General features: G+C 36.0%; 1 protein-coding gene across 5 annotated transcripts in view; it reads right to left on the bottom strand.

Moving 5' to 3' along the window:
* Positions 1-23,520, bottom strand: part of Glcci1 (glucocorticoid induced 1) — a 327,628-nt gene that overhangs the window by 10,229 nt on the left and 293,879 nt on the right. For 3 of the 5 annotated variants that reach the window (XM_039107260.2, XM_039107262.2, XM_063285724.1), the window contains exons 3-6: positions 17,229-17,315; positions 8,281-8,397; positions 4,441-4,593; positions 1,499-1,709 (exon numbers count right to left, since the gene is read on the bottom strand). In XM_039107260.2, the coding sequence (XP_038963188.1) occupies positions 1,499-1,709; positions 4,441-4,593; positions 8,281-8,397; positions 17,229-17,315 (568 nt within the window). The remainder of the gene's footprint in view (positions 1-1,498; positions 1,710-4,440; positions 4,594-8,280; positions 8,398-17,228; positions 17,316-23,520) is intronic. The other 2 variants (NM_001177442.1, XM_039107261.2) reach the window with 1 other exon arrangement.

The following is a 23,520-nucleotide window of genomic DNA, read 5'->3' as shown; positions in this document are numbered from 1 at the left end:
CACAAACAAACAAACAAACAAACAAACTCAAGAAGAAAATCTCCACCTGAAACAAGTTTCTCCAACAACTGGCCCTTTCTCAACGAAGTGTTTTTGTTCTGGCATTGCAACTGATCTAGTCAAAGAAAAAAGCCTGCTATTAACTAAAATTCTTTAGTTGAAAATTATACATGATTCATGAGGAACAGATATTATAAATAGGTAAAGACAAAATATCAGTTTTCTAACAGTTAGCAAGAGTCTATAAACCTTAAGAGGATGCTCTGTAGACACGCTCTCAAGCTTCTCTGGTTACTTAAAAATACAGCCACGGGACCCGAGAGCAGTGCATGTCTAGAACTCTGGAGCTCGACGGCCAGTTGGCTTAGCTGAGCTCCAGCTTTAGTGAGTAATTCTATCTTGAAAAATAAATGTATTCTTCTCTCGTATATTACAGTTTGACTATTGTCCTTCCTTCCATTACCTCTACTCCTCTCTCCTCTCTGACCTCTCATTTTCCCTAGATCCAACCCTTCCAGCTTCCCTCAAAGGGCATGCCTTCAGGGGACATCAGCCATGCATGTAACACACTACAATAAAACCAGGCACATACCATAACATCAAGGCTGGACGAGGCAACCCAGTAGCAGAAAAGGGATTCCAAAGGCAGGCAAAAGAGTCGGAGACAGTCCCTGTTTCTACTTTTACAAATTCCACACCAAGAACACACAGCTACACAACCATAGCACATATGCAGAGGTCAAGTCACAGGGGCTTCTTGATCTCCCCTTAATATTGGTGGTGGGGCCCTGCATTTGTTCCCATCAGTTGCTAGATAAAGTCTCTCTGATGACAACTATGCTAGGCTCTGGTCCCAGCATACCCCACTTCCTACATCTTAACTGGGCAGGGCTGCATGTTCCTGCAACCCCCCAGACTGGTAGGCACAGAGGCAGGCAAATCCTAAGAGCTCATGGCCAGTCATTCTCATCCAAAAAAGCAAGCTTTTGGTTCAGTAAGAGACCTTGTCTTAAGGCAATGAAATGGAGAGAAAAACAGAGGAAGGCATCTCATGTCTTACTTGAGTCTTCATATATGCATACACACACAAGTAGTACCTTCGCACCACACACACTCATTCTCTCAAGACACTCTTAGAAAGTATTCCTCCAAAGTCACTGAATATAAACTCTACCTTTAGACATAAGAAATACAAACTGTATCATAACCATCATCAATTCTGAAAAAAAAAGAAGAAAATACTGACATGTAGTTGTAGCCAATCCACTTTATAGCTCTTGTTAGCTGTTAGAACCAGGCACTGTGCTTATCTGACACATTTATGGAAGATGTTTGAGAGTTACAGAGGAGGAAAGTGAACCACTGAACAAACAAACCTGTAATAACTCATCCTTTACAATCACCACTCAACAAAGGGGAAAGTGGGGTAATGGTCTAGGACACAGACTACAGTGAGGAACAGCAAGCCTTCTGTGTAAGTGGGTGACTTCGTTCTCACCTTTATCACGATCATACAGCAAATCTTCTGTTGAACAAGGACTTCCATCCTGGGATTCCGGAGGACAAAATGGGGACACACAAGGGGAGTGGCTGCTGCAGCTACTGCTGCGCTCTTGGACAGAAGGTGTCTGGGTATCTATGCTTCGGGTACTACTGCTCCTGTAGTGCGCAGGGAGCGGGGCTCTTCGACCATCTGGTATATCCAACGGCTGCAAGAGGAACACGAGTATTATGTAGGATAGAAAGTATATTCTATTTATCACAAAGCAGGAGGTGCATCATCAGATTTTATATTCCACCAGTATCACCACCATAATTTATTCCTCAGTCAATAAATACAACGTTTGCATCTTAGAGTGACTTCTGGGCATGTTGCCTTTATTGAAGTTAACATTTGTTTCAAATTGTTTCCCTTAAAAATTACAGGATTCCCTGTAAATCCTTCCAGGCAGTTGCACGAAATTCCTTAAGAGCAGCACGAGTTTACCAAGGACTCTACACAGAGTATCCTGAGTGCACAGAACACTGAGGATAAACTCAACATTCAGAGACATCATTTTCACAGGCTAATAAGGTAAATCAAAAACCTCATAGTGGTGAGTATACATTTTCACTTTATTAATTCTATACTAATTAGATCCCAGGAACTTTTGTTTCTTTTGAAATCACATAAAATATCTAATAAAATTTTACTACTATTCAGTGGAGAATACAAATCTCGACAATTCTGTTAATCTGGCATATTACTAAGTATGACTATTTAAAATTTTGCTTAGTTCTAATGTGGAAGAAGTAGAAAACAGGAAACTATGCTTTGAACTAGGGGACTCATTAAAATTCATCAGTATATTATTTTGCTTCTATAAATAAAAAATCTACAGATTAGAGTTGATGGTGACTGTGCTAATTAAAAATATTTTAAAATGCAGAAATACCCCAAATACAGAATTTCTAAAAAATTCAATGTTTTGAGTTATAAGTGTGTAGATAATTCTAGAATAATTCTGAATGTGCATCCTTACAAATTAAAATACAATTCATTTTCAAGAAAAAGGTTTTGCTTTGAAGTTCTTAGCAAATAAATAAATTTGTGAATGATTATCTTCCAAATATAAGATCAATTTATTTCGTTTTATTACTATTCTAAGGCAAACATTTTAGCAGCAAATAACTAAGAGATGTAAAAATCTCCACTCCAATAAACTCCTTTATATCATTCTTTCTATAAAATAATGTAATTATGATAAAGATTAAAATAGCACAATGTTTTGGGAGGACATACTCTTCAAAACTTAAATATGAAAATGCCTTGACAAAGTAATTTCACCACTAACAGCCTGTTTGCAGAAGTACACAATGTTTTATAAAGCACGGATCAAGACAAAGATGGGAAACAGTCTAAATCTGATAGAATTTTAAGTTATAGAAATTCATATGTAGAAACTCATTACATACTAACGAGTATAGGTACAGAAGAACCTATGAATATTGCTTATATCTGCTGATCTATAAATACTAAGATCTAGAAGATTCAAAATGGATCAAAGACTTATATGTAATTGTGCTGACTAGTCTTGTGTCAACTTGATGTGCACTCTGTACTTTTCTGAAAGGAGGGAACCTCAACTAAGGAATTGATTCCATAAGATCTGGCTATAAGGCATTTTCTTAATTAGTGATTGATAGGGTAGGGCCTAGCCTACTGTGGGTGGTGCCATCTCTAGGCTGGTGGTCCTGAGTTCTGTAAGAAAGCAGGTTGAGCAAGCCATGGAGATCAAGTTAGGAACAGTGGCCCTCCATGTCCCCTACATCCGCTCTTGTCTTGGTCCTTGTCCTGACACCCTTTGATGATGAACAGTAATACGGAAGTGTAAGACAAAGCCTTTCTTCCCCAACTTGCTTTTTGGTCATGGTGTTTTGTTGCAACAATAGAAACCCTAACTAAGACAGTAAGAGAGGGACAAATCTACAAAACTCACAGGCAAATAATGCAAGAGAAAATCATGGGACCATGGATTAAGGAATGTACATGGAAAATAATAAGCTAGACTTCATCAAAAATGTTGTTCTTCAAATAAATCATCAAGAAAATGGAAAAACGACTCTCATGTTTCCACATGAGGTATTTGATAGAGAATTTATATCTATAAAATAAAGAACTTGGCAGAGAACATTTACATTTATAGCTCTCTAATAAAAAAAAGACAGTCTAATTAAAAATGAAACAAGAAATAGAAATAAAAATCTCCCTAATGAAAACACACAAATTATCAATAACTCATGAAAAGATGTTTAGTATCATTAGCCTCTAGGAATGAAAAGCAACATTATGATGAAATGCCACTCTGCTCCCAGTAGAGGTTCACTATAATAAACCAAGGAAGATCAGTGAAACGTTTAGAGAAAATGTAGAGAAATCTCAACTATCCTACATTACTGCTAGGAATGTAAAATGGTACAAATAGTTTGGAAACAGCCCGAACATTCTTTCACATCTAAACACATAGCTATAGTACTACTGCCTGTTCTAGTCCTATGTCCATACACAAATGAAAAAAATACATGCATAAGAAAATTTGTACAAATGTTTATAGAAGCACTGACCATATGTGATGTGTGATATATGATATGTGCTGCAACCAAGATGAATCTTAGACTTCTATGTAAGTGAAAACAGCCTGTTACCAAAGGCCATTCATTATATGATGCATTTATTTGAAATGTCTAGGAATATTATAGAAATATCCACAGACCCAGAGAGTACATCATTGGTAGCCTATAGCAAAATATACTAGCAAGATAGGAGAGAAGCCTGACAAAGACAACAACCTGTATGGTATGGACATTTTATTTCCATAAAGCTGTTTCCACTCCCTCAAAGTGCTTTTGAGAAACACTATAACTTTAGAGAAAAAAACAAACTATTCCATGTAACCTTACCTTGGATACTTCTTCCTTCCCATTGTTTTCTTTGATGAATACCTTTTCCAGTTCAGGACTTATCCCTTCTACATTGCAGGGCACACGGGAAACAGAGGATTTTGGCACGGATATGTTTGACAGAGGCATAGGGACTGACCTGGACCCAATAGCCTTTGAGGCAGAAGACAGAATGGAGTCAAGTCACTTACTGTCGAAGAACAACCAGTGGGAGCATGATACATCTTAAACATCGAAGGGCTGGGGATGTAGCTCAGCGGCACCCTTTGTTTAGCGTATGTAAGCATATGTAAGGCTCCTGTGCGTGTTCTTGCCATAAAAACAAGACGTGAACAAAAATTCTTTAAAACATAACGTCATTTAACAGTTATTTCTGACACTTCAAATAGAATAAAATTTCAAACACATATACAGAAATTTAAATTAAAAAGGAAGTTAAAAATAATATGAAATCAAAACAATCCTTCAAAAATCTTTAAGTGCAAAGGTGTAACTGTACGCACTTGATCAGTACAACAGCAGATTAAAATTTTCAGCATTTATTAATGTCTCCTTTTGTTTATTAGGAAAGTATAATTAAAACTGTGTAATTTATCATGTGACTCAACTGATAGTCCTGGGATATACCACAATATTTACATGTTAGTACTTTTGTTTCCATTTTGTCAACTGATTAAGACAATAACTGAATTATTAAACAGTATAAAAACAATACTATTAAATTTAACACTCACTTAGCAGCTCTAGGTTGTTGTCAAAAATCTTCTGCAGGGTTTTCAAAACTTAGCCACTTCTCACAACTACTATTAAAGTTACCAAAGATGCAAATGGACATTTTACAACTCAAGGCTATTATACAATAAGGACGTGAGGAAAAACAAAGACTGAGAAGGTGAAGGATAATAATGAAGAATAATCTCACGCAATGAGCAGCTGGGGTTTATACACATAATCTGTAATACAGCAGTCGGCATGTGAATACCCCATGCTTGAACTGCCCCGGGTGAAGGCGCTAATGTGTTACACTTCATGGACCCCTGAGTGAACGCACCGAATCTCTAGCTCTATCACACATTTCCATTTTCTTGTTAAAAGTTTAGCTTTATAGTTTTCGTAATAAAATCTTACATCATCGTTTACTTCTGTGTATAGGTGAGACAGTTTTAGTGCCACACCCACACATTGACCTCACATTTCTTCATGAATTTTCTATTTATTTCTTTAAGCTATTATCTAATAATCTCCATACAAAGCTCATTTTAATGTAATGTTTCAGCAATTTTGGATAGAAAAACGTCTTTTAAAAATGTTTTCCCTTAGTTATAGCTGTATTTGTATGATCTTTGGGAACAACTACTTAAATAATAAAAGCAATACGTTTTCAAATTTTCTTTCTGAGCAATGGGTGTGTGTGTGTATGTGTGTGTATTTATAGTTTGATCTTTGAAAATAACTATTTTAATAATAAATAATAAAAACAGTTCCTTTGAAGTTTCCACTGGAACTCATACACAATTTGTATACTAATTTGGGATGAATAGGTATCTTAAAAATACCTTCTCATCAACTAATGAGTTAAGACAATCAATTTTCTGTTTTTCATTTTATAACCTCAATAAACATGTATAACTTGCATATTTCTTTTCATGTGAATTGGTGGGATTGTGTATTTTTAAAGTAACCCAAAATAATACTGTTAAATTTTTGCATGGCTATACTTTTAATCATTTCATTAAATTTCACTTTTCTTTTTTATCATACAAGATTCTAATCATAAGCATAATTAGAATAGCAACAATGCTTATGAGTATATATGTACATAAGCGAGTTTAAATATGCTGAAAATTTCCTAATTTATTAACTTATTTTATTTAAATAGCTGCTTTTATTTTTTAAAACATTTCAAACTTGAGTCCATATTCCATGACAACTATTTATATAGCAAAAGTAAACAGTTTCTATGAACAACCAGATCCCAAGAAGTTAAATGAAATTTAATCATCTTTAAGTACTTAACTGAGGTCATGGGATAACATTATAGTTGGTGCTTACAACAAAGTTGCAAATATTAATTTTACCAGATTAAAAAGCAAAAGGAAAGCAAACTTAACTCACACTTTGAATGTCTTGGGATACCAGTTTGTGGATCTCAATGATCAAAATATGACCAGATATGATCAGTGACATACAACAAACCGCCCCAGTTTAACATGAGGCTGGTTGAGCCCTGCTAACATAAGGTGCCTCCAGCTATCAGTACAGTCACAGCGAGAGCCCTCATTACTCAAAAACATTCTTTAGGGCCTCTCTCTATCAGTTCCCACTCCTGGCATTCAGTTTATGTAATTATACCTTCGTGAGAATTTAATGTAACAAATCATACGTTATACAGTTTCTTCATCATAATTTCTTTCACTTAGCAAGTTTTGAAATTCAATTCTTCTGTCAAATCTATGAGCTTCTTTCCTCCATTCTATAGAATAATACTACCCTGTATAATTATGTAAAATATTTGTCCAATCACTAGAAAAAGAATATTTTTCATTTTTTTATTATTATGAATAATGTTTCCCCAAGTACTCATGTAAATATGTCTTAATTTGTAGTGGTTACTTGAAAGGGAACAGTACTGAGGAGAATAATCAGTATATGTGTGGCAAAGTGGTTATATTACTGTGTTCTAACAGCAACACACATTGTTCTTTTGTTTTACATTTTCATTACCACTTGGTATTGTTAGTATTCTCCATATTAATGATCTTATAATTAGTTTTTATAGTATGGCTATTCATTTTGATAATAATTGTATATACAATATAATATACAGTTGGTGATGTCTTATTGCCTTTTATAACATGTCACTAAATGTAGATCTTGGCGATTTCTATCTTGACATTAATGCAACCAGTGTTTTAAGGATAAGATCTTTGCACACTCAAAATCACATAGAAAATTTTGCTGTTTTGTGTTTAATTAAAAACTTTTTTTTTTTTTGGTTCTTTTTTTCCGGAGCTGGGGACCGAACCCAGGGCCTTGCGCTTCCTAGGTAAGCGCTCTACCACTGAGCTAAATCCCCAGCCCCTTAAAAACTTTTATAACCACAAATGGATACTATGTTTCACCAAATGTTATTAAACATTAAGAAAATCCAATTTCCTTTTTCTCTGCTTTGACTTTCGGATATAGTGAGTTATATTAATATTTCCCCAGTGTTGAATTATCCTTATCTGTATGAACTACCAATATGCTATTAGGTTGTGGATCAGATCTAATTCATTAAGATTCATTTCTCCAGAGCAGCACTGGTCAGCTCTGTTCCATAATATGTGTTAGTGCAAATTTCTTGAAAGAAAATAAAAAGTCTACTTTTAAATTTCTTTATATGGAAAAAGATGCAAAATACCCAACACAAAGCAGGTAGCTTAAGGTACCTTGTACTCATAGAATGATTAAACAGGTTACTCCTCAGTTGTTTAGTAAGCATATTACCTGTGATTTCAGCATAGGCAAAAATCATTCTTAGCTCACCACTATACCATGTTTTGTCTGTTATTAAAACATTGTTAAAATACAATTTTAAAGCATTTTTTGAGAATTTATTGGGGAGTGGAGGGTGACAACTTAGAGGAGGCTTCATCCTTTTCAAAAGAGCAGGGGAAGGTAGAATGGGGGGGACTGAGGGGATTACTGGGAGGAGAGGAAGGGCTGATATTGGTTTGCAAAGTGAATGAATGAATGAATAAATACAAGAATTTATCTAAGTAAAGTGATTTGGTGAAGGTAAGACTTTTCCCTTAGTAATACATTAAAGGAATTAAAGTCTGAAAGAACCTAGCCTACCTGAGTATGACTGATCGGTATGTGGTTGCCATGGAGAGGTGACTGTCGATCTTTCTCTCTACTGTGCCGACTGCTCTGCTTGCTGCGCTGTAACTGCTGCCTGAGTTTGGCAATCTGCTTTGGGAAGAAAAGAGAGAAAAAGAAAACAAGTGAATACCAGGGCTTTATTTTTCCTTCAGTTTTTAAAAAAATTTTTTAACTTTAATAATGTTTTACCACAATGATTTACTCTTCAAGTTGTTATGACTGATACAACTGAAAATAAAAAAAATGTTTCATTTCTGCAACTTTATATGGTGTGCTGGTAAGCAGGTAGACTAAAATTTCTTGGACTCTTTCAGATTTTACCTTTATAATGCTACAAGTCTCTTCCTTTAAAGAAGAAACAGTGTTAGGAATGAAATATTTCAGGCGTCTGATTAATTTGTCAAAACTGACATCTGTTTTTCCCCCTGGTTTTCCTTTTAGACAGAATCTTACCACACACAGTCTCAAACTCACAGAGATCTGCCTGTCTCTTCTTTCTGAGAACTGAGATTAAAGACCCACATCACTATATCTTAAACAGAGGCTGCATTAATTTTCATATTTCAATTTTATAAACAAAAGAGATACAGCTTATCTACTAACTAAATGTTCTAAACTATAGATTGCAATGGTAGCAAAGGCAATCAAATATTTAGTATCTTCTTGGTCACTGTACATAATATTGTGTTTCATGAGGACATTTTTAAAGTTCTAAACTATAGATTGCAATGGTAGCAAAGGCAATCAAATATTTAGTATCTTCTTGGTCACTGTACATAATATTGTGTTTCATGAGGACATTTTTACATATTTAATCTTATAATGTATTATTTTTTACTCATTTAAACAAAAATGTATGTTTGGATATAATCTCCTAAAGAGATCATATTCCAAATTTAATTGCAAAGTGTTTACTATAATATGATTTAGAACTTACTAAACTGCTTCCGTACTGTAGGTGATACATAATGTACGTTAAGACTTCTCAAGCATTTTAAAAGTATATGGCTATTGTTCAAAGGTGTGGGTGAAAACACTGGTCACTAAATAACGGATATGTTGTAATTTGGTCTTAGCGTGGGACTCCTAAGTCTCAGTAGACATAGGGGCTGGAGAGATGGCTCAGCAGTTGAGAACACCCGCTGCTCTTGCAGAGTAACAGAGTCCTGGTCCCACTACCAAACAGTGGCATCTGTAATATCAGTTCCAGAGAACCTGACACCCTATTCCTGGCTCCACAAGCAACAAGCATACATGTGGTACACATTCATAACATGCACACAAAATATGTGTGCACATCAAATTTAAATGTCTTTTTTTTTAAATTATATTAAGAAAGCCTCCACGAAACAGAGCTTAGGAGGAGTTGATATGAAACATTTTTTAAAAAGTGGGGGCCATGGAATATGACTGCATCATTAGAGGTGTTAGTTCACCCTTAGAAAATTATGTGCTTCTTATGGGATTCTAATTCTCATGAAGGTTCTTGTTTCCTTATGTGATTTCTCTTTCCTGAACACCCTGCCACCTGCTATTCGATCTTCCATCATATGACTCACCAAAGGCCAAACAAGATGGGGGCTGTCTACTCTTAAGACTTTGACCTCCTCACTTTCTGAATGAATCAACTTTTTTATTTTATACATTACTCAGTCTCTAATGAAGAACAGATTAACAAAAGAACCATTAACAATTTGGGGGAAGTCTTTAATACTAATATTACTTTTTGTAATAAAGAAGATGACAATGACAACATCAACCAATCAATAATTATTCTTTAAAAATCTAGGATAATAGTAAGAGCACCAGTGGAAGGGGAAGCCCTGGGTCCTGCTAAGACTGAACCCCCAGTGAACTAGATTGTTGGGGGGAGGGCGGCAATGGGGGGAGGATGGGGAGGGGAACACCCATAAGGAAGGGGAGGGGGAGGGGGATGTTTGCCCGGAAACCGGGAAAGGGAATAACACTCGAAATGTATATAAGAAATACTCAAGTTAATAAAAAAAAAAAATCTAGGATAAGCGGTTTTATATTGTCTACTAAATCAAATACAAGCACCAACTGTTAAAATGTATGAATTTTCTCAAGAATATATATAGCAAAACCACAATTTACTATGAAACTACATAAATATGTACCATGAGTAACTGAGACATCAGAAAGCACAATAAGACAATTAGTATTAAAAACCTATAAATGCTCAAGGTAAAAAGATATGGCTTGTTGAGATAAATGGGGAAATAGTACAGTCAACCAAAAAGGGGTATAACTAGTCCTTACTATCAAGATTTTACACTTTTTCACATTTGTGACTTATCGATCTCTCATACAGTATCTTTGTAAAAGATATACAAGTAAGACTATGATAATATTTCTGTTCCTGGCTCTAGTTTTAAATGACTTAATTTTCTTCTGGAGCACATTAATTTTCATGAGAAAAGAAGTCAAAATTAGTAGGTAATTATTATTAAATCAAGACAAATTATGCTCTATGATAGAAGGTAAACAGGATCTCAAATTGTACAAGTTATTTTATTAGAATATATTAATGATGTTTTAGTGGCATTTGAAAACTGGAAGTGATTATATAAAACAGTTTTGCATGCCTAAAAATTAAAGCAATGTGTGATTATGCATTTTAAAGATAAGTCTTTAAAATTGGTTAATCTTAATTAGTCTCTTGTGGCTTCTTACACATTAAAATGAACCAGAAATTTTTTTCTTCTATGTGGATTTTAAAAACTCTAGAAAGAGAAGCTTAAAAAAAAAGTTCCTATCCCATAGTTCGTGGCATGTCAATTAAAGAGTATAGATTCATAGTTCTTAAAACTGTTATCTTTGTTACAACAGCTATGCTCTTGTTTCCAATCGGTAGGCATCAACATAAAAGGAAAGCCTATCTTCCCAAATGTATAGTTAAAACATTGCGAATTCCATGTTAGACACATATATACGACAGTGAGATCGCCATTCCACAGCCCTTCTCTGCTTCAAAAGGCAGAGACTCCTGCCTTTCTTTATTAAGCCTACAAAGTCAAGAGGGCACACTTACACAACACGGCAACTAAAACCACTATAGCTTTGTATAGTCTTTGTTTGAAAGTTCTTTCTTTTCCCTTTGACAGGCAAAGAGCCTCCCTGTTATCTGAAGCCACCTCTTCTCTCCATCCCCAGTACCCATGAGGAGCACACACAAGTGTCCGTTGGAGGAAAGGCAATGGAATTGTGTTTCTGCTTAGCCTTGGTGCCTAATTCTGCCTTAACCGGCCTATGTAAGCCCATACCCGGCTGCATTATATCAAAGTAAATCTTCTTGTCAGTAAGTCATCTACTCGGGCTACCGTGATGTAAGGCCCAACACAACCGTCCATTCAAAATAGAACATGTAGTTATATAAGGTATGCATTTTTTAAAACTATGAACGGTTATTTTTTTCTCTAAAAAATTTATTTTCTACTTTGTGGCCTTAAGAAAACCAGAGAGAAACTGTATTGAAAATCTGAAAGGAGTCTTAAGTGTTCAAAAACACTAGGAATAAGTAATCTTGGGTCACTAATTACAGATAATAGCATAGAGAACTAAAAAATTCTCAAAATACTGGTTGAGCACATTTGTATCAGGGACTAGGAATGGTCTTAGTTCTCAGAATTAATTCAAATCCATACTAGCTCTGGGAAATGAAAAATCATAATTTAAAAAGATTAAGTAGTAGCACTGGGATGGGGTTCAGTCTTGGGACTTTTGCAAGAGAAGGCATAAAAAAGAAAGCCCATCCAAATCAGAGAAATTACATAAGTTTACATCAGCAATATATATATTGTTGCTAGTGAGTCCTTGCCCACAGTTATCACGGCACCAAGATGAAAGCACGACCACAGGAAAGGTTCTGAGAACGTCAGGGTTCTTAGTTCTGAAGTTAAAATAAATTGCTAAGTATGTGTGTCACTGCTAGTCTAAAAGTTCTCAATAGTATTTGCTACAAAAGACTATCGCCCACAGTGGCTAATCCATCCATAGCATGGTTCATAAGTGACACTCCAGAGTAAAACTAGGACTTGAACATACCGCACAAAGTCTGATGACTTGAATTCTACCCTTCCCTACGAAGTGAAGGGAAAAATCTAATTCTGGCAAGTTGTAGTCTGACCTTCACTAGCCTGTGGAGATATGCACGTCATATGTACAGATATGCATCCACACCAACACAATTGAATGAATAATATAATAAAATGTAAAGACAGGAAGACTACCCTAGAAAGACATAACATATATTCCTCAAGTATAACGAAACTGAAAACAATCAGTCAAAGATTCAATGACACACGTGGGTAAAGACAATATCCAAATGGCTGATGTACAGAGAAGAAATGTTCAACATTATTCTTATCAGAAAAAAATGTAAGTTAAAACAAACTGAAGAAATAGTAAGCACCAAATTCTGGCAAAGACATAAAACAACTGTAACTCTCCATATACTACTGAGATTGGGGCTGGGAGTGTCTTTTATTTTAATGTGATAGACTTCACTGTATATTTTCTTCTGCAAGAACTATTCTCCTCATCTTTAACATAAGGTGCAAAGTAACGGCTCAGCAGCGGGAGGCAATGTCCACTCTAGTGAGAAGTGTTAGTGCTGCTTTTCACACGGGGAAAACTGCAGTTCAAGTTCAAGTTATGCTCTAAGCAACCTAAAGGGAAACATTTAAATGAAGAGAAACCTTGATCCTACATCAGGAGTGCTGGGAGTTATAGTTTCCAGAAATGAGCTAGCAGTAGGAGACCTCAGAAGTATATAGCTATAATATCCTAATTTTGTTATTGATATTTTTACAAGTGACACACTAGAACATACTTTTTTGTGCAAAGAGACATGCTTATATTGTGAATTTATCACTTGTCAAATATAGGTGACAAAACCTTAAACATATTACAATTAGCTATGCTGACATGTTCTAACGATGTATATTCTGACTGGTAGCATATATTTTCTAACCACTGTTCAGAGCAACTTGAAGGCTAGTTTGCTTATGATGATGTCAACCACTAATAAAAAATTATGATTAAAGGTTAGTAACTGCTTATTGAGCACTAAAGCACCATAGGAGTTATTTTATCACTTAAGACATTAATTGTGTTTGGTTTTCAACAATAGAATATGAGGTAAGTACATTTAAGAGGAATGGACATAGGATAGCAAAACTTTTAAAGCTTGATACATTTGCATTAAATGTTGAAACGCAAATGTGAATCAAATGAAATTCGGGAGTCTACTCTCTTAATATACTATAGTTACGGTCTAGAATGTTCTGCAAAGGCCTATGTGTTACTAGGGCTGGTTCTCAGCCTCCGGTGCTACTTGAAGGCTGTGGAAACGTTAAGAGGTAAGCCTCATGGAAAAAGGTTAATTCACTGGGTGTGTGCTGGGATTATACAGGTACCCAAATCCTTCCTGTCTTTTTCTTCACTTCCCAGCCACCATGAATTAACAAAGCCTCCTCTATTACATGCTTCAGTATGCTGAGTTTCATCACCACCATCCAAAGAAAAAGATCCCAGTGAATACGGACTGAAAAATTTGAAACCATGTGCCAAAACAAACCTTTTTTTTCCTTTTAAACTGATTATCTTACACATCTGATATAGTACTGGAAAGCTAAGACAACAACCAAACTATATTGGCTAAAGAATCAAGATAAAAAGTAAAAAGTTAAGTTTTATAAAAGTAAACCAGAATAAAATATTTAGCAAGAGTTATATTGTTATATATATCATATAAGATATATATTATGTCACTTGTTTTTTCTAAATAATCACTAAGACAATCTAATTTTTCTGAAAATGAAACTGGCTTTAAATCTCAGGCTGTTAGTAATTTTGATATTAAATAGGGACTATGTAACAAGCTTTAATGCTTTTAAAGATCAAGTATATCCTTAGAAACAGTCTACAGTCTACCTAAAAGCAAACTGATTCCTATACATCTATGTATCTGTCTATATACAGCCTCACATAAATGACCCAGGGAGAGAAGAGACAGATCACATACAAAAATCTCAAACACAGCTTGCTTTAAGAGAACTTTCATAAAACAAAGTTTTAACACAGAAGTATATTTATAACTATCAATACAGCATTAACAAATGTAGCAGACTGCTGATTCGTTTTTGTTGCCAGCTTGGCAAAAGCTAGAGTCTCTTGGAATGAGGGAACCAACCTCAATTGAAGAATAACCCCGATCAGACTGTTCTGTGGCCATGGCTATGAGGAACTGTCATGACTGGTGATTGATGGGGAAGGCCGGGCCTACTGTAGGCTGTAACGTCCTAGGTAAGCGAACTAAGGCTGTATAAAGGCTAACTTATCATGAGTCAGGGAACGAACAAGAAGGCAGACAAGGCAGGAGCAGTGCTTTGCTGTGGTTCAGACCTGTGTCCCTGCCCTGACTATCCTCACAATGAACTGTGACCTGAAAGATTAAAATACAATGTTTCTTTCTTTTAAGTTGCTTTTGGCTTACTACAACAAAGAAAAGCAATGAGACCACACACTAACTTTTCAAAAATATTCACAAATCTGCTTGATCTCTTAATTATATCCATTTTACAGATGGCAAAACACTTAAAAATAAAGTGCCTTTCCCATGTGAGAAGCCTAATAAGTAAGTGGTAGATCCAGTCGTTGACCTTCCATTTCTAACCCTTGTTAGTTCTTCACAATGCTGTGCAATCCAGCAGTAATGCTTAACTACAAATATGTACTGGCCTGGACCACAGCCACTTCACCAAGCAACTTCCTTAGTGCCAGAGACACATGAGCTCGAAAACTGAAAACTGTGTGTGTGTGTGTGTGTGTGTGTGTGTGTGTGTGTGTGTGTGTGTGTACACAGGACTGCCTTTTAAGTTACAGTCTTTTACAATCTTAACTGCCTTTTATTTCCATCAGCATCTAGACTCTCCTTTGCAATTATTCTTTCACTTCAACCAAAAATACACTATTCTAACCCTAAGTTTTCATAAATAAAATTGCTCAATTATTTTCATTACATCTGGAGCACTGAAATATTTATTTTGACAATTTTGTTTGGCTTTATGGTTGTTTTCCAGGGAGAACAATCAATTCTTCTACTTTCAGTGTTCTCTTTTAGTAGCACATATCATGTGTTACTATAGACATTCAGTTAGAACACAGCCATGTGAGATGTGAGCAGATGTCTGAAACTATACTGAACCGAGATAAAATGGCAAATTTGATTGTCCAATATATATACATATATATATTCTACGGGTGATGTCTATTTTGGCCTGGCTGTACTAAACCAAGCTTCTTTTTATTCTGTTCCTGATAAAGAATTCTACTTTCACTATGTATTTGGAAAGAGGTATGCCAGAATTACAGACTTTACACATTCACAACACAAACAAGTGGCTAAAAATGAAATCATAGACAATATCATGCTATTAGACCATTTGGTTTAGACATCACAGTACATGAGAAACCTGACAACTTCAAAGTATATAAAAAATGAATACTGGTACGTGTGAAACTGCGTAAGAAAAACATTGGAGAGAAATGCTGAGAGGAAAGGGCGGGCTCAACAGTTACCAGTACTTGCTGTAGTGGGAGACCCAGGTTTGCATCACAGCAACTCCAGTTCCAGGAGAGCCAGGGACATCATGAGTCACAGACATACAGGCAGGCATATACACATATACACATAAATAAAGTCTGAGAGAACTTCTATGCTGAACATACAGCAAAACTGGTTTACTGCCAAACTTTCAGAAATTTCAAGGAGACAACACTGATGCAAGGGTTAGGAGTCAAAACTAAGTGACTCCATTCTAAGTCCGAAATATAAAACTAGGCAGGTTAGCATTTGTCAGCTTAACACAAGCTACAATTACCTGGAAAGAGGAAGCTCAACTGAGAAAGGTTGGCCGTAGGCCACCTTACAGGGCATTTTCTAGATTAATGATCGATATGGGAAGTCTCAACTCACTGTGAGCAGTGGCACTCGAGAGGTGGCCCTGAGTTGTATAAGAACAGTAAGTAAGCCATGTATAACCACAAGCAAGTTAGTAGCACTTCTCCACTGTCTCTGCTTTAGTGCCTGCCTTGGTTCCCCTCAATCTGTAACCTGTGATCTATAACCTGCAAACTGACATAAACCCTTTTCTTCCCCAAGTTGCTTCTGGTCATGGTGTTTTATCATACCGTAGAAAGGAGATCAAAGCATCGTTAGCAACCTCAGCTAAAACTAGTACAGTAGTTCTCCTAAAAGCAATGCACTCTCACTACCGAGAAGATTACAAAGATGAGATGGTCATCTTTGGAAGAAGTGCTTACCTAAGAGATCTCTGGACTAGATATTTTAACTCTAGGTATCTATAGCTTAGGACAAATAGCTAAGAATTAAAATGATTTACATAAATAAAACAGAAAAACACCATAGTATAAATATAGACATGTTATTCATAATAATTCACAGAGTAGACTGGCATCCACTGTACTACTGGGCCCCAAAGGGTCCTAATAACCTACATACCATAAAAAGCTGTCAGGAAACAAAAAGTGCTATCTTACCATTGCCTAAAGGTATGATCTATGGTTCAACTTGCTGTAATTTTTTTTTTTAAATCAAGCTAAGGGAGAAATATTGATAATTTAAAAGGATGATATAAAAATTATTATACAAAATCAGAGTTCATTCTAGAAGTGCTACAGTTGATGGGGTACCTAAATATTTATTGAGAATATGAAAATTACAAACATAAAAATTCATTTTACCAAAATGTAAGATTCAACTCTGTATGAAAAGTAGGTTATAATAAATGGAAGTCTCACAACATTGGGAAATAGTAAAAACTAACCCAGGGAGAGCTAAACAAGTTTTAGAATGAAGTAAAAAAACAACAACTTACCTCTTTCAGTTGATCAGCACTTCCCCATGACGCAGAGCGCTGATGTGATCGTTTTTCTGCTCCCTCCTCTGCCCAACAGCTAGGTGTCTTTAAAACCAACCAGACAAACCAAATGTAAGGAATGGAAATGGCGCTACTACCTAAATTCAAGTAACTAAAATATTTTCTTAGTGTTAGTAAAAAATTTTAAATGCTAATTAATTAAGCCTGATTAATCTGAGATGTCTGTATCATCTATATTAGAGAAATCATTCGATACTTTCACATCAGCATTAATAACACAGCAAATTCTATTAAAACCGTCAAGATTGATAAGGTTTTAGTTTTGGAGTCAGGGTTTCTCTTTGTATCCCTGGCCATCTGGAACTGACTCTGTAGACCAGGCTGGCCAAGAAACCAGATTTGCCTGCCTCTGCCTCCCAAGTACTGGGATTAAAGCCGTGAATAACCACTTCCCAGCTTACATACTGAGATTTTATACAGAACAAACTAAATGAGAAATAGATATTCTACTTAAAAGATAAAGAGAACTTTCAGAACCGTTTGTAGTATTGATAGCTTACATAACAAGTATCTAGCTAAAGGGTTAATTTTACTAAGAGAAGAAAGTATTGACAGGATTCTCTTTGGGGGAAGGATTAGTCAACTTCATCTTAAAAATACAGTTAATATTAAACCTAACAAAAGAATTAAAAATAAGTATAACTCAAGTGCACTGATTTAAAAATGAAAGTAATGCAGCTTTTTTTAAAAAAACTAAGCTACTAAAAGCCATTTTAACTAAAATATAATTTTTCAATTATTTAAGCATTAATAGATATTAACTAAATTGTAACACTAAACATTTAACCTTGAGCATTGCCATAAAGAAGAAATTTAGGAGTTGTATTGAAAAAAACTCAAACATTAAAATACCACACTTTAACATTTGAGAAAAGCCTAGTAAATTAGAAAAAGTAAAATCCAGGAGACAGATGGGTGATGGGTAATGATTACCACAATAAATACATGGAGCATTAAAGTACTTTATGAACTGCATGCACTTGGGCATCTCCATGATGTGATGAAGAAGCCATTGTTGCAGTTTGTTTACAGTTCAAAATGCTTATGAGCGTCTTTAAAATCACTCCCTCTCAAAAGTCCCACTGTCCAACACCAAACTGGTGACAACTGGGTACAGAAGAGGGAAGCCACCTGAAGGGGTCGCTATTAAAGGGAGCCATTTCGTCAGCTGACAAGAAAAGGGATAAGAAGTAATACATTTAATGTTTGTCAAAAATTACCAAAGTTTGCTATGTTCAATCCTAGATAGGACAACCAAAAAAAATTTAGCCCTCCAAATAATATTTTTAATAATCTATTACAGGATTTTTCCCTTTATGACCACTTTTGTTAAAATTTTGAGTTTTTGCATGACAACGCTTTTATATTTCTTCTAAGTAACACTCTTTTGTCACAAAAAGCAACAAAAGATCACATTTATAAACCAAAAGCACAGTGTCACAGAAAAAGTGAGGCGAAATTTAGTCATGTCCATGAATATGCTAAAGAAGAAAAGCTAAATAAATTTTAATCCAATTTCAATGTTGAATATTTCATAAATGTTTAAAATTTGTAAACAGAAAAATAACTGGACAAAATAAAGTAGTAGAGGTTCTTTTCTTTGGTATCAGTGAGACCCAAGGTCCAACTGCCATTATTTTGTCTACAATGTGGACTAGAATTTTAGAAAAAGTGCTCCTTATAGCTTTGCTTCTAGATATTAGTAAGATGTTTAATAAGAGTGTTCCACGGTCAGATAAACTTGGGGGAAACCATTCATTCTATTTTTCTACTCCACACACAACATAATTTAGCATTCTAAAAACTCAAATACACACTTTTTTAAAACCTGCATAACTTTTTCCTACTTCCATGATTGCTGGACACTTAAAAGTATTCTTACTAACACCATGTGGAACATTATTCCACAGAGCGTTTGGAAGCACAGTCCTCACTAATATTATTATTGTATATAATTCAATGCTCTTAGGCCACTATACTTTAAGAGGTTCCTCTTCCTATCCAAACTGCTTCCGCTATCAAGGAAGAAAAAAGGAACTTTTTAGGCATCTAAACAACCAAGTGTAAACTCTAAGACTACTGATAAAGAGAGATTAAAGCCTGCCATGTTGGCCACTTGTGTATCTTGCTATATTTTAGTGTGTAATACTTTACAATTCTCTTATCCCTGATAATCAGTAACTATTAGATACTGCCAAATATTTTTCACACCATTCCAATAAACTCCACTTAAGCCATAAAAACTAACCACGCTCAGATAATGGTAAACTTAAATAACAGCCAAAGGAGAAGTTTTCATAATAGAAACTCAAACTTCCACACCTTTGTCTGCAAATCAAAAATACAATTTATTTGTAAAATTACAAAGAAGACAAAAAAATACTTGACTAAATTATAGTTCTGACCCTACAGTAATTATAGAATTACAGGGCCTTTTCAAGCTCCAAGGTAATCTATCGTCTTTAAGTTACTTCCTGCCAGACAAGACTTACTGTTTGTAACTGTACAATTCTATAATAAACTGTTGGTACTACTAATGACATCAATATCAGTGTATTTAACCTTTATAACAATGAAATATTCTATTCTATTCCACAGGTCACTGTATAGGGCAGTGTAATAGATAGCGGAGTGTTACTTTGGTAAAGGATCTTGGTTCAGTTCTCAGCACCAAGATGGTGGCTAACAACCATGAGGGCTAACAACTTTCACTTTGGTTCAGAGGATCCTACATCCACTTCCGGCCTCTGCAGGTACTGCACACTCACAGTGCCCAGATTATTTATACATACATAGTAGTTGCATGATATGTAAATATACACATATATATACTTGTATTTATATAACATATAAAAATATATAAATATATACATACATCATTTACATATATAAATAAAAGGAAAAACACCTATACACATAAAATAAAATCCTTTTAAAAAGTAGCTAATATTTATTAGCATCATAATGTCTAGATAACCATGTTAAAGCTTAACATAGATTATTCTGCATAATCTTCTCTGTAGTAGGTAAAAGAATTATCCTGTAAATTCTGGAAGCACAAACATCTTTTCAAATGGTTTACATTGTTCCTCTCATGGAAAAAACAATCATTGACACAAAAGAAGTATTAGCATCTAGTTCTCATATCACTCCTTCATGTTCATCTAATCCTAAACTGTAATCATATTTAACTGTAATCACACTCGAGTTAAACAGGCAGTCCGCACCAAAGTAGTCATGGTCCTGGTTTGGGTAGAAATTTTTGTTGTTTAAACGATATATTTAACTGTACTAAGAAAAAAAAACATGAGTTTCTTAAGTATATTTCATTCAAGTATATCATGCATTTTGATCATATTTACTTCCAAAATTTTCCAAGATCTACTTTTACGCCATTCACATATAAATGATTATATATGCATCTGTCAAGCCTAATGTCCTTCTATGTGAGAAAACATGCAATAACCATTCTGAGTCTGACATTTCATTTAATAAATTTAAGTTCCATCCACTTTCCTTCACACGACATTTTTTTCTTCATGGTTAAAGCTCCATAACTGTGAGTACACATATGCCTATCAGATTTATCTATTCATCTGCTGATGGACACCAAGGCCGATGCCAGCCTGCCTACCATGAACAGTGCAATAAACAAGGACATGCAGGTGCCTCTCTCCTGTCCTCTTAGGTAACTTAGAGTACATTCCTCGTAGTAGATTGATTATTATATGGGAGTTTCACTTTTACTATTTTTGGTATTTCCATAGTGGCCATGCTCATTCACGTTGCTGCCATCCCCATCTTCACTGGCATGTTGTCTTCTTAGAGACAGGGACTCTAACCGGGGTTTAAAAAAACCCTGACGTTTTGATTTGATTTGGTCCTGATGGCTAAGAATGTTGAACACTTTTTAAATGTTTATTAGTTATTTGTATTCCCTTTTCAAAACGGTCTGTTCATTTAATTTGCCCTTGACTGACTGGAGTGTTTGGTAATCCACTTCAACAATCAAACGGTGCACAGAAATCTGGAGACCCACAGCAAAGAGGAAAATAACACCTATTTCTCACCCTGTCACAAACCAATTAACAATAGATTGAAGACCTTAATATAAGACCGGAAACTCTGCTTAAACTAGAAGAAAACATTCTGGAAGTTTAAGACCTATATAGGAATAGGCAAAAGCTTTCTGAGAAAAACTTTTATAGTACAGGAAAGAATCAAAGAATTGACACATTTAGAGGGGAGGTGGTAAAGAAATGGTTTAGTCAGGAGCTTGTCACAAAAACATGATGACCGGAGTTCAACCCCTAGAACCCCTTAAAAAAACAACTGGGCATGGTGACACATTGGTAACCCCAGTGCTTGGGAGGAAGAAGAGATCACTCCATGAAGTTCCTTGGTAAGGTAGCCTAGTCTAATTGGTAAATTCCAGTCTGTTGAGAAATGCTGTCTCCATAAACAAGGTAGACAGTGCCTGAGGAACAACACTTGATGTTGACCTCTAACCTCCACACTTACACCTACACACAAACTTTCAAGTTTCTATACCCACACCCACATGCACACTCACACACATACATGCACAAACAGAAGTAACATGGGATTACATGAACTGAAGAAGCTTCCAGACAGCAAAGGGAATAACAGTATGAAAAAAAAAGCCCACAAAATGAGAGCACTATGACCACTATTAATCTGACAGATTAATATGTAGAACATATAAAGTACTCAAAAGTTAAATACCAAATAATAAGCAATTACTGCTTTTTCTTAAGAAAATTTCAGCTGGTCAGGTGGGCACCCCTGAGGCTGCAGAGCGGAGGAGACCACCAACACTGCGCACCCCTGCCCACATCCCTGGCCCAAGAGGAAACTGTATAAGGCCTCTGGGCTCCCGTGGGGGAGGGCCCAGGAGCGGCAGGACCCCTGCCTGAGACACCGCCGGACCCTGAAGGAAACAGACCAGATAAACAGTTCTCTGCACCCAAATCCCGTGGGAGGGAGAGCTAAACCTTCAGAGAGGCAGACAAGCCTGGGAAACCAGAAGAGACTGCTCCCTGCACACACATCTCGGACGCCAGAGGAAAACACCAAAGACCATCTGGAACCCTGGTGCACTGAAGCTCCCGGAAGGGGCGGCACAGGTCTTCCTGGTTGCTGCCGCTGCAGAGAGCCCGTGGGCAACACCCCATGAGGGAACTTGAGCCTCGGGACCACAGGTAAGACCAAATTTTCTGCAGCAAGAAAGCTGCCTGGTGAACTCAAGACACAGGCCCACAGGAACAGCTGAAGACCTGTAGAGAGGAAAAACTACACGCCCGAAAGCAGAACACTCTGTCCCCATAACTGACTGAAAGAGAGGAAAACAGTTCTACAGCACTCCTGACACACAGGCTTATAGGACAGTCTAGCCACTGTCAGAAATAGCAGAACAAAGTAACACTAGAGATAATCTGATGGCGAGAGGCAAGCGCAGGAACCCAAGCAACAGAAACCAAGACTACATGGCACCATCGGAGCCCAATTCTCCCATCAAAACAAACATGGAATATCCAAACACACCAGAAAAGCAAGATCTAGTTTCAAAATCATTTTTGATCATGATGCTGGAGGACTTCAAGAAAGACGTGAAGAACTCCCTTAGAGAACAAGTAGAAGCCTACAGAGAGGAATCGCAAAAATGCCTGAAAGAATTCCAGGAAAACATAAATAAACAAGTAGAAGCCCATAGAGAGGAGACACAAAAATCCCTGAAAGAATTCCAGGAAAACATAAATAAACAAGTAGAAGCCCATAGAGAGGAGACACAAAAATCCCTGAAAGAATTCCAGGAAAACACAATCAAACAGTTGAAGGAATTAAAAATGGAAATAGAAGCAATCAAGAAAGAACACATGGAAACAACCCTGGATATAGAAAACCAAAAGAAGAGACAAGGAGCTGTAGATACAAGCTTCACCAACAGAATACAAGAGATGGAAGAGAGAATCTCAGGAGCAGAAGATTCCATAGAGATCATTGACTCAACTGTCAAGGATAATGTAAAGCGGAAAAAGCTACTGGTCCAAAACATACAGGAAATCCAGGACTCAATGAGAAGATCAAACCTAAGGATAATAGGTATAGAAGAGAGTGAAGACTCCCAGCTCAAAGGACCAGTAAATATCTTCAACAAAATCATAGAAGAAAACTTCCCTAACCTAAAAAAAGAGATACCCATAGACAT

This window comes from Rattus norvegicus, chromosome 4 (genome assembly GCF_036323735.1).
Source record: "Rattus norvegicus strain BN/NHsdMcwi chromosome 4, GRCr8, whole genome shotgun sequence".
Lineage (NCBI taxonomy): Eukaryota > Metazoa > Chordata > Mammalia > Rodentia > Muridae > Rattus > Rattus norvegicus.
This window is presented reverse-complemented; position numbering and strand designations above follow the sequence as displayed.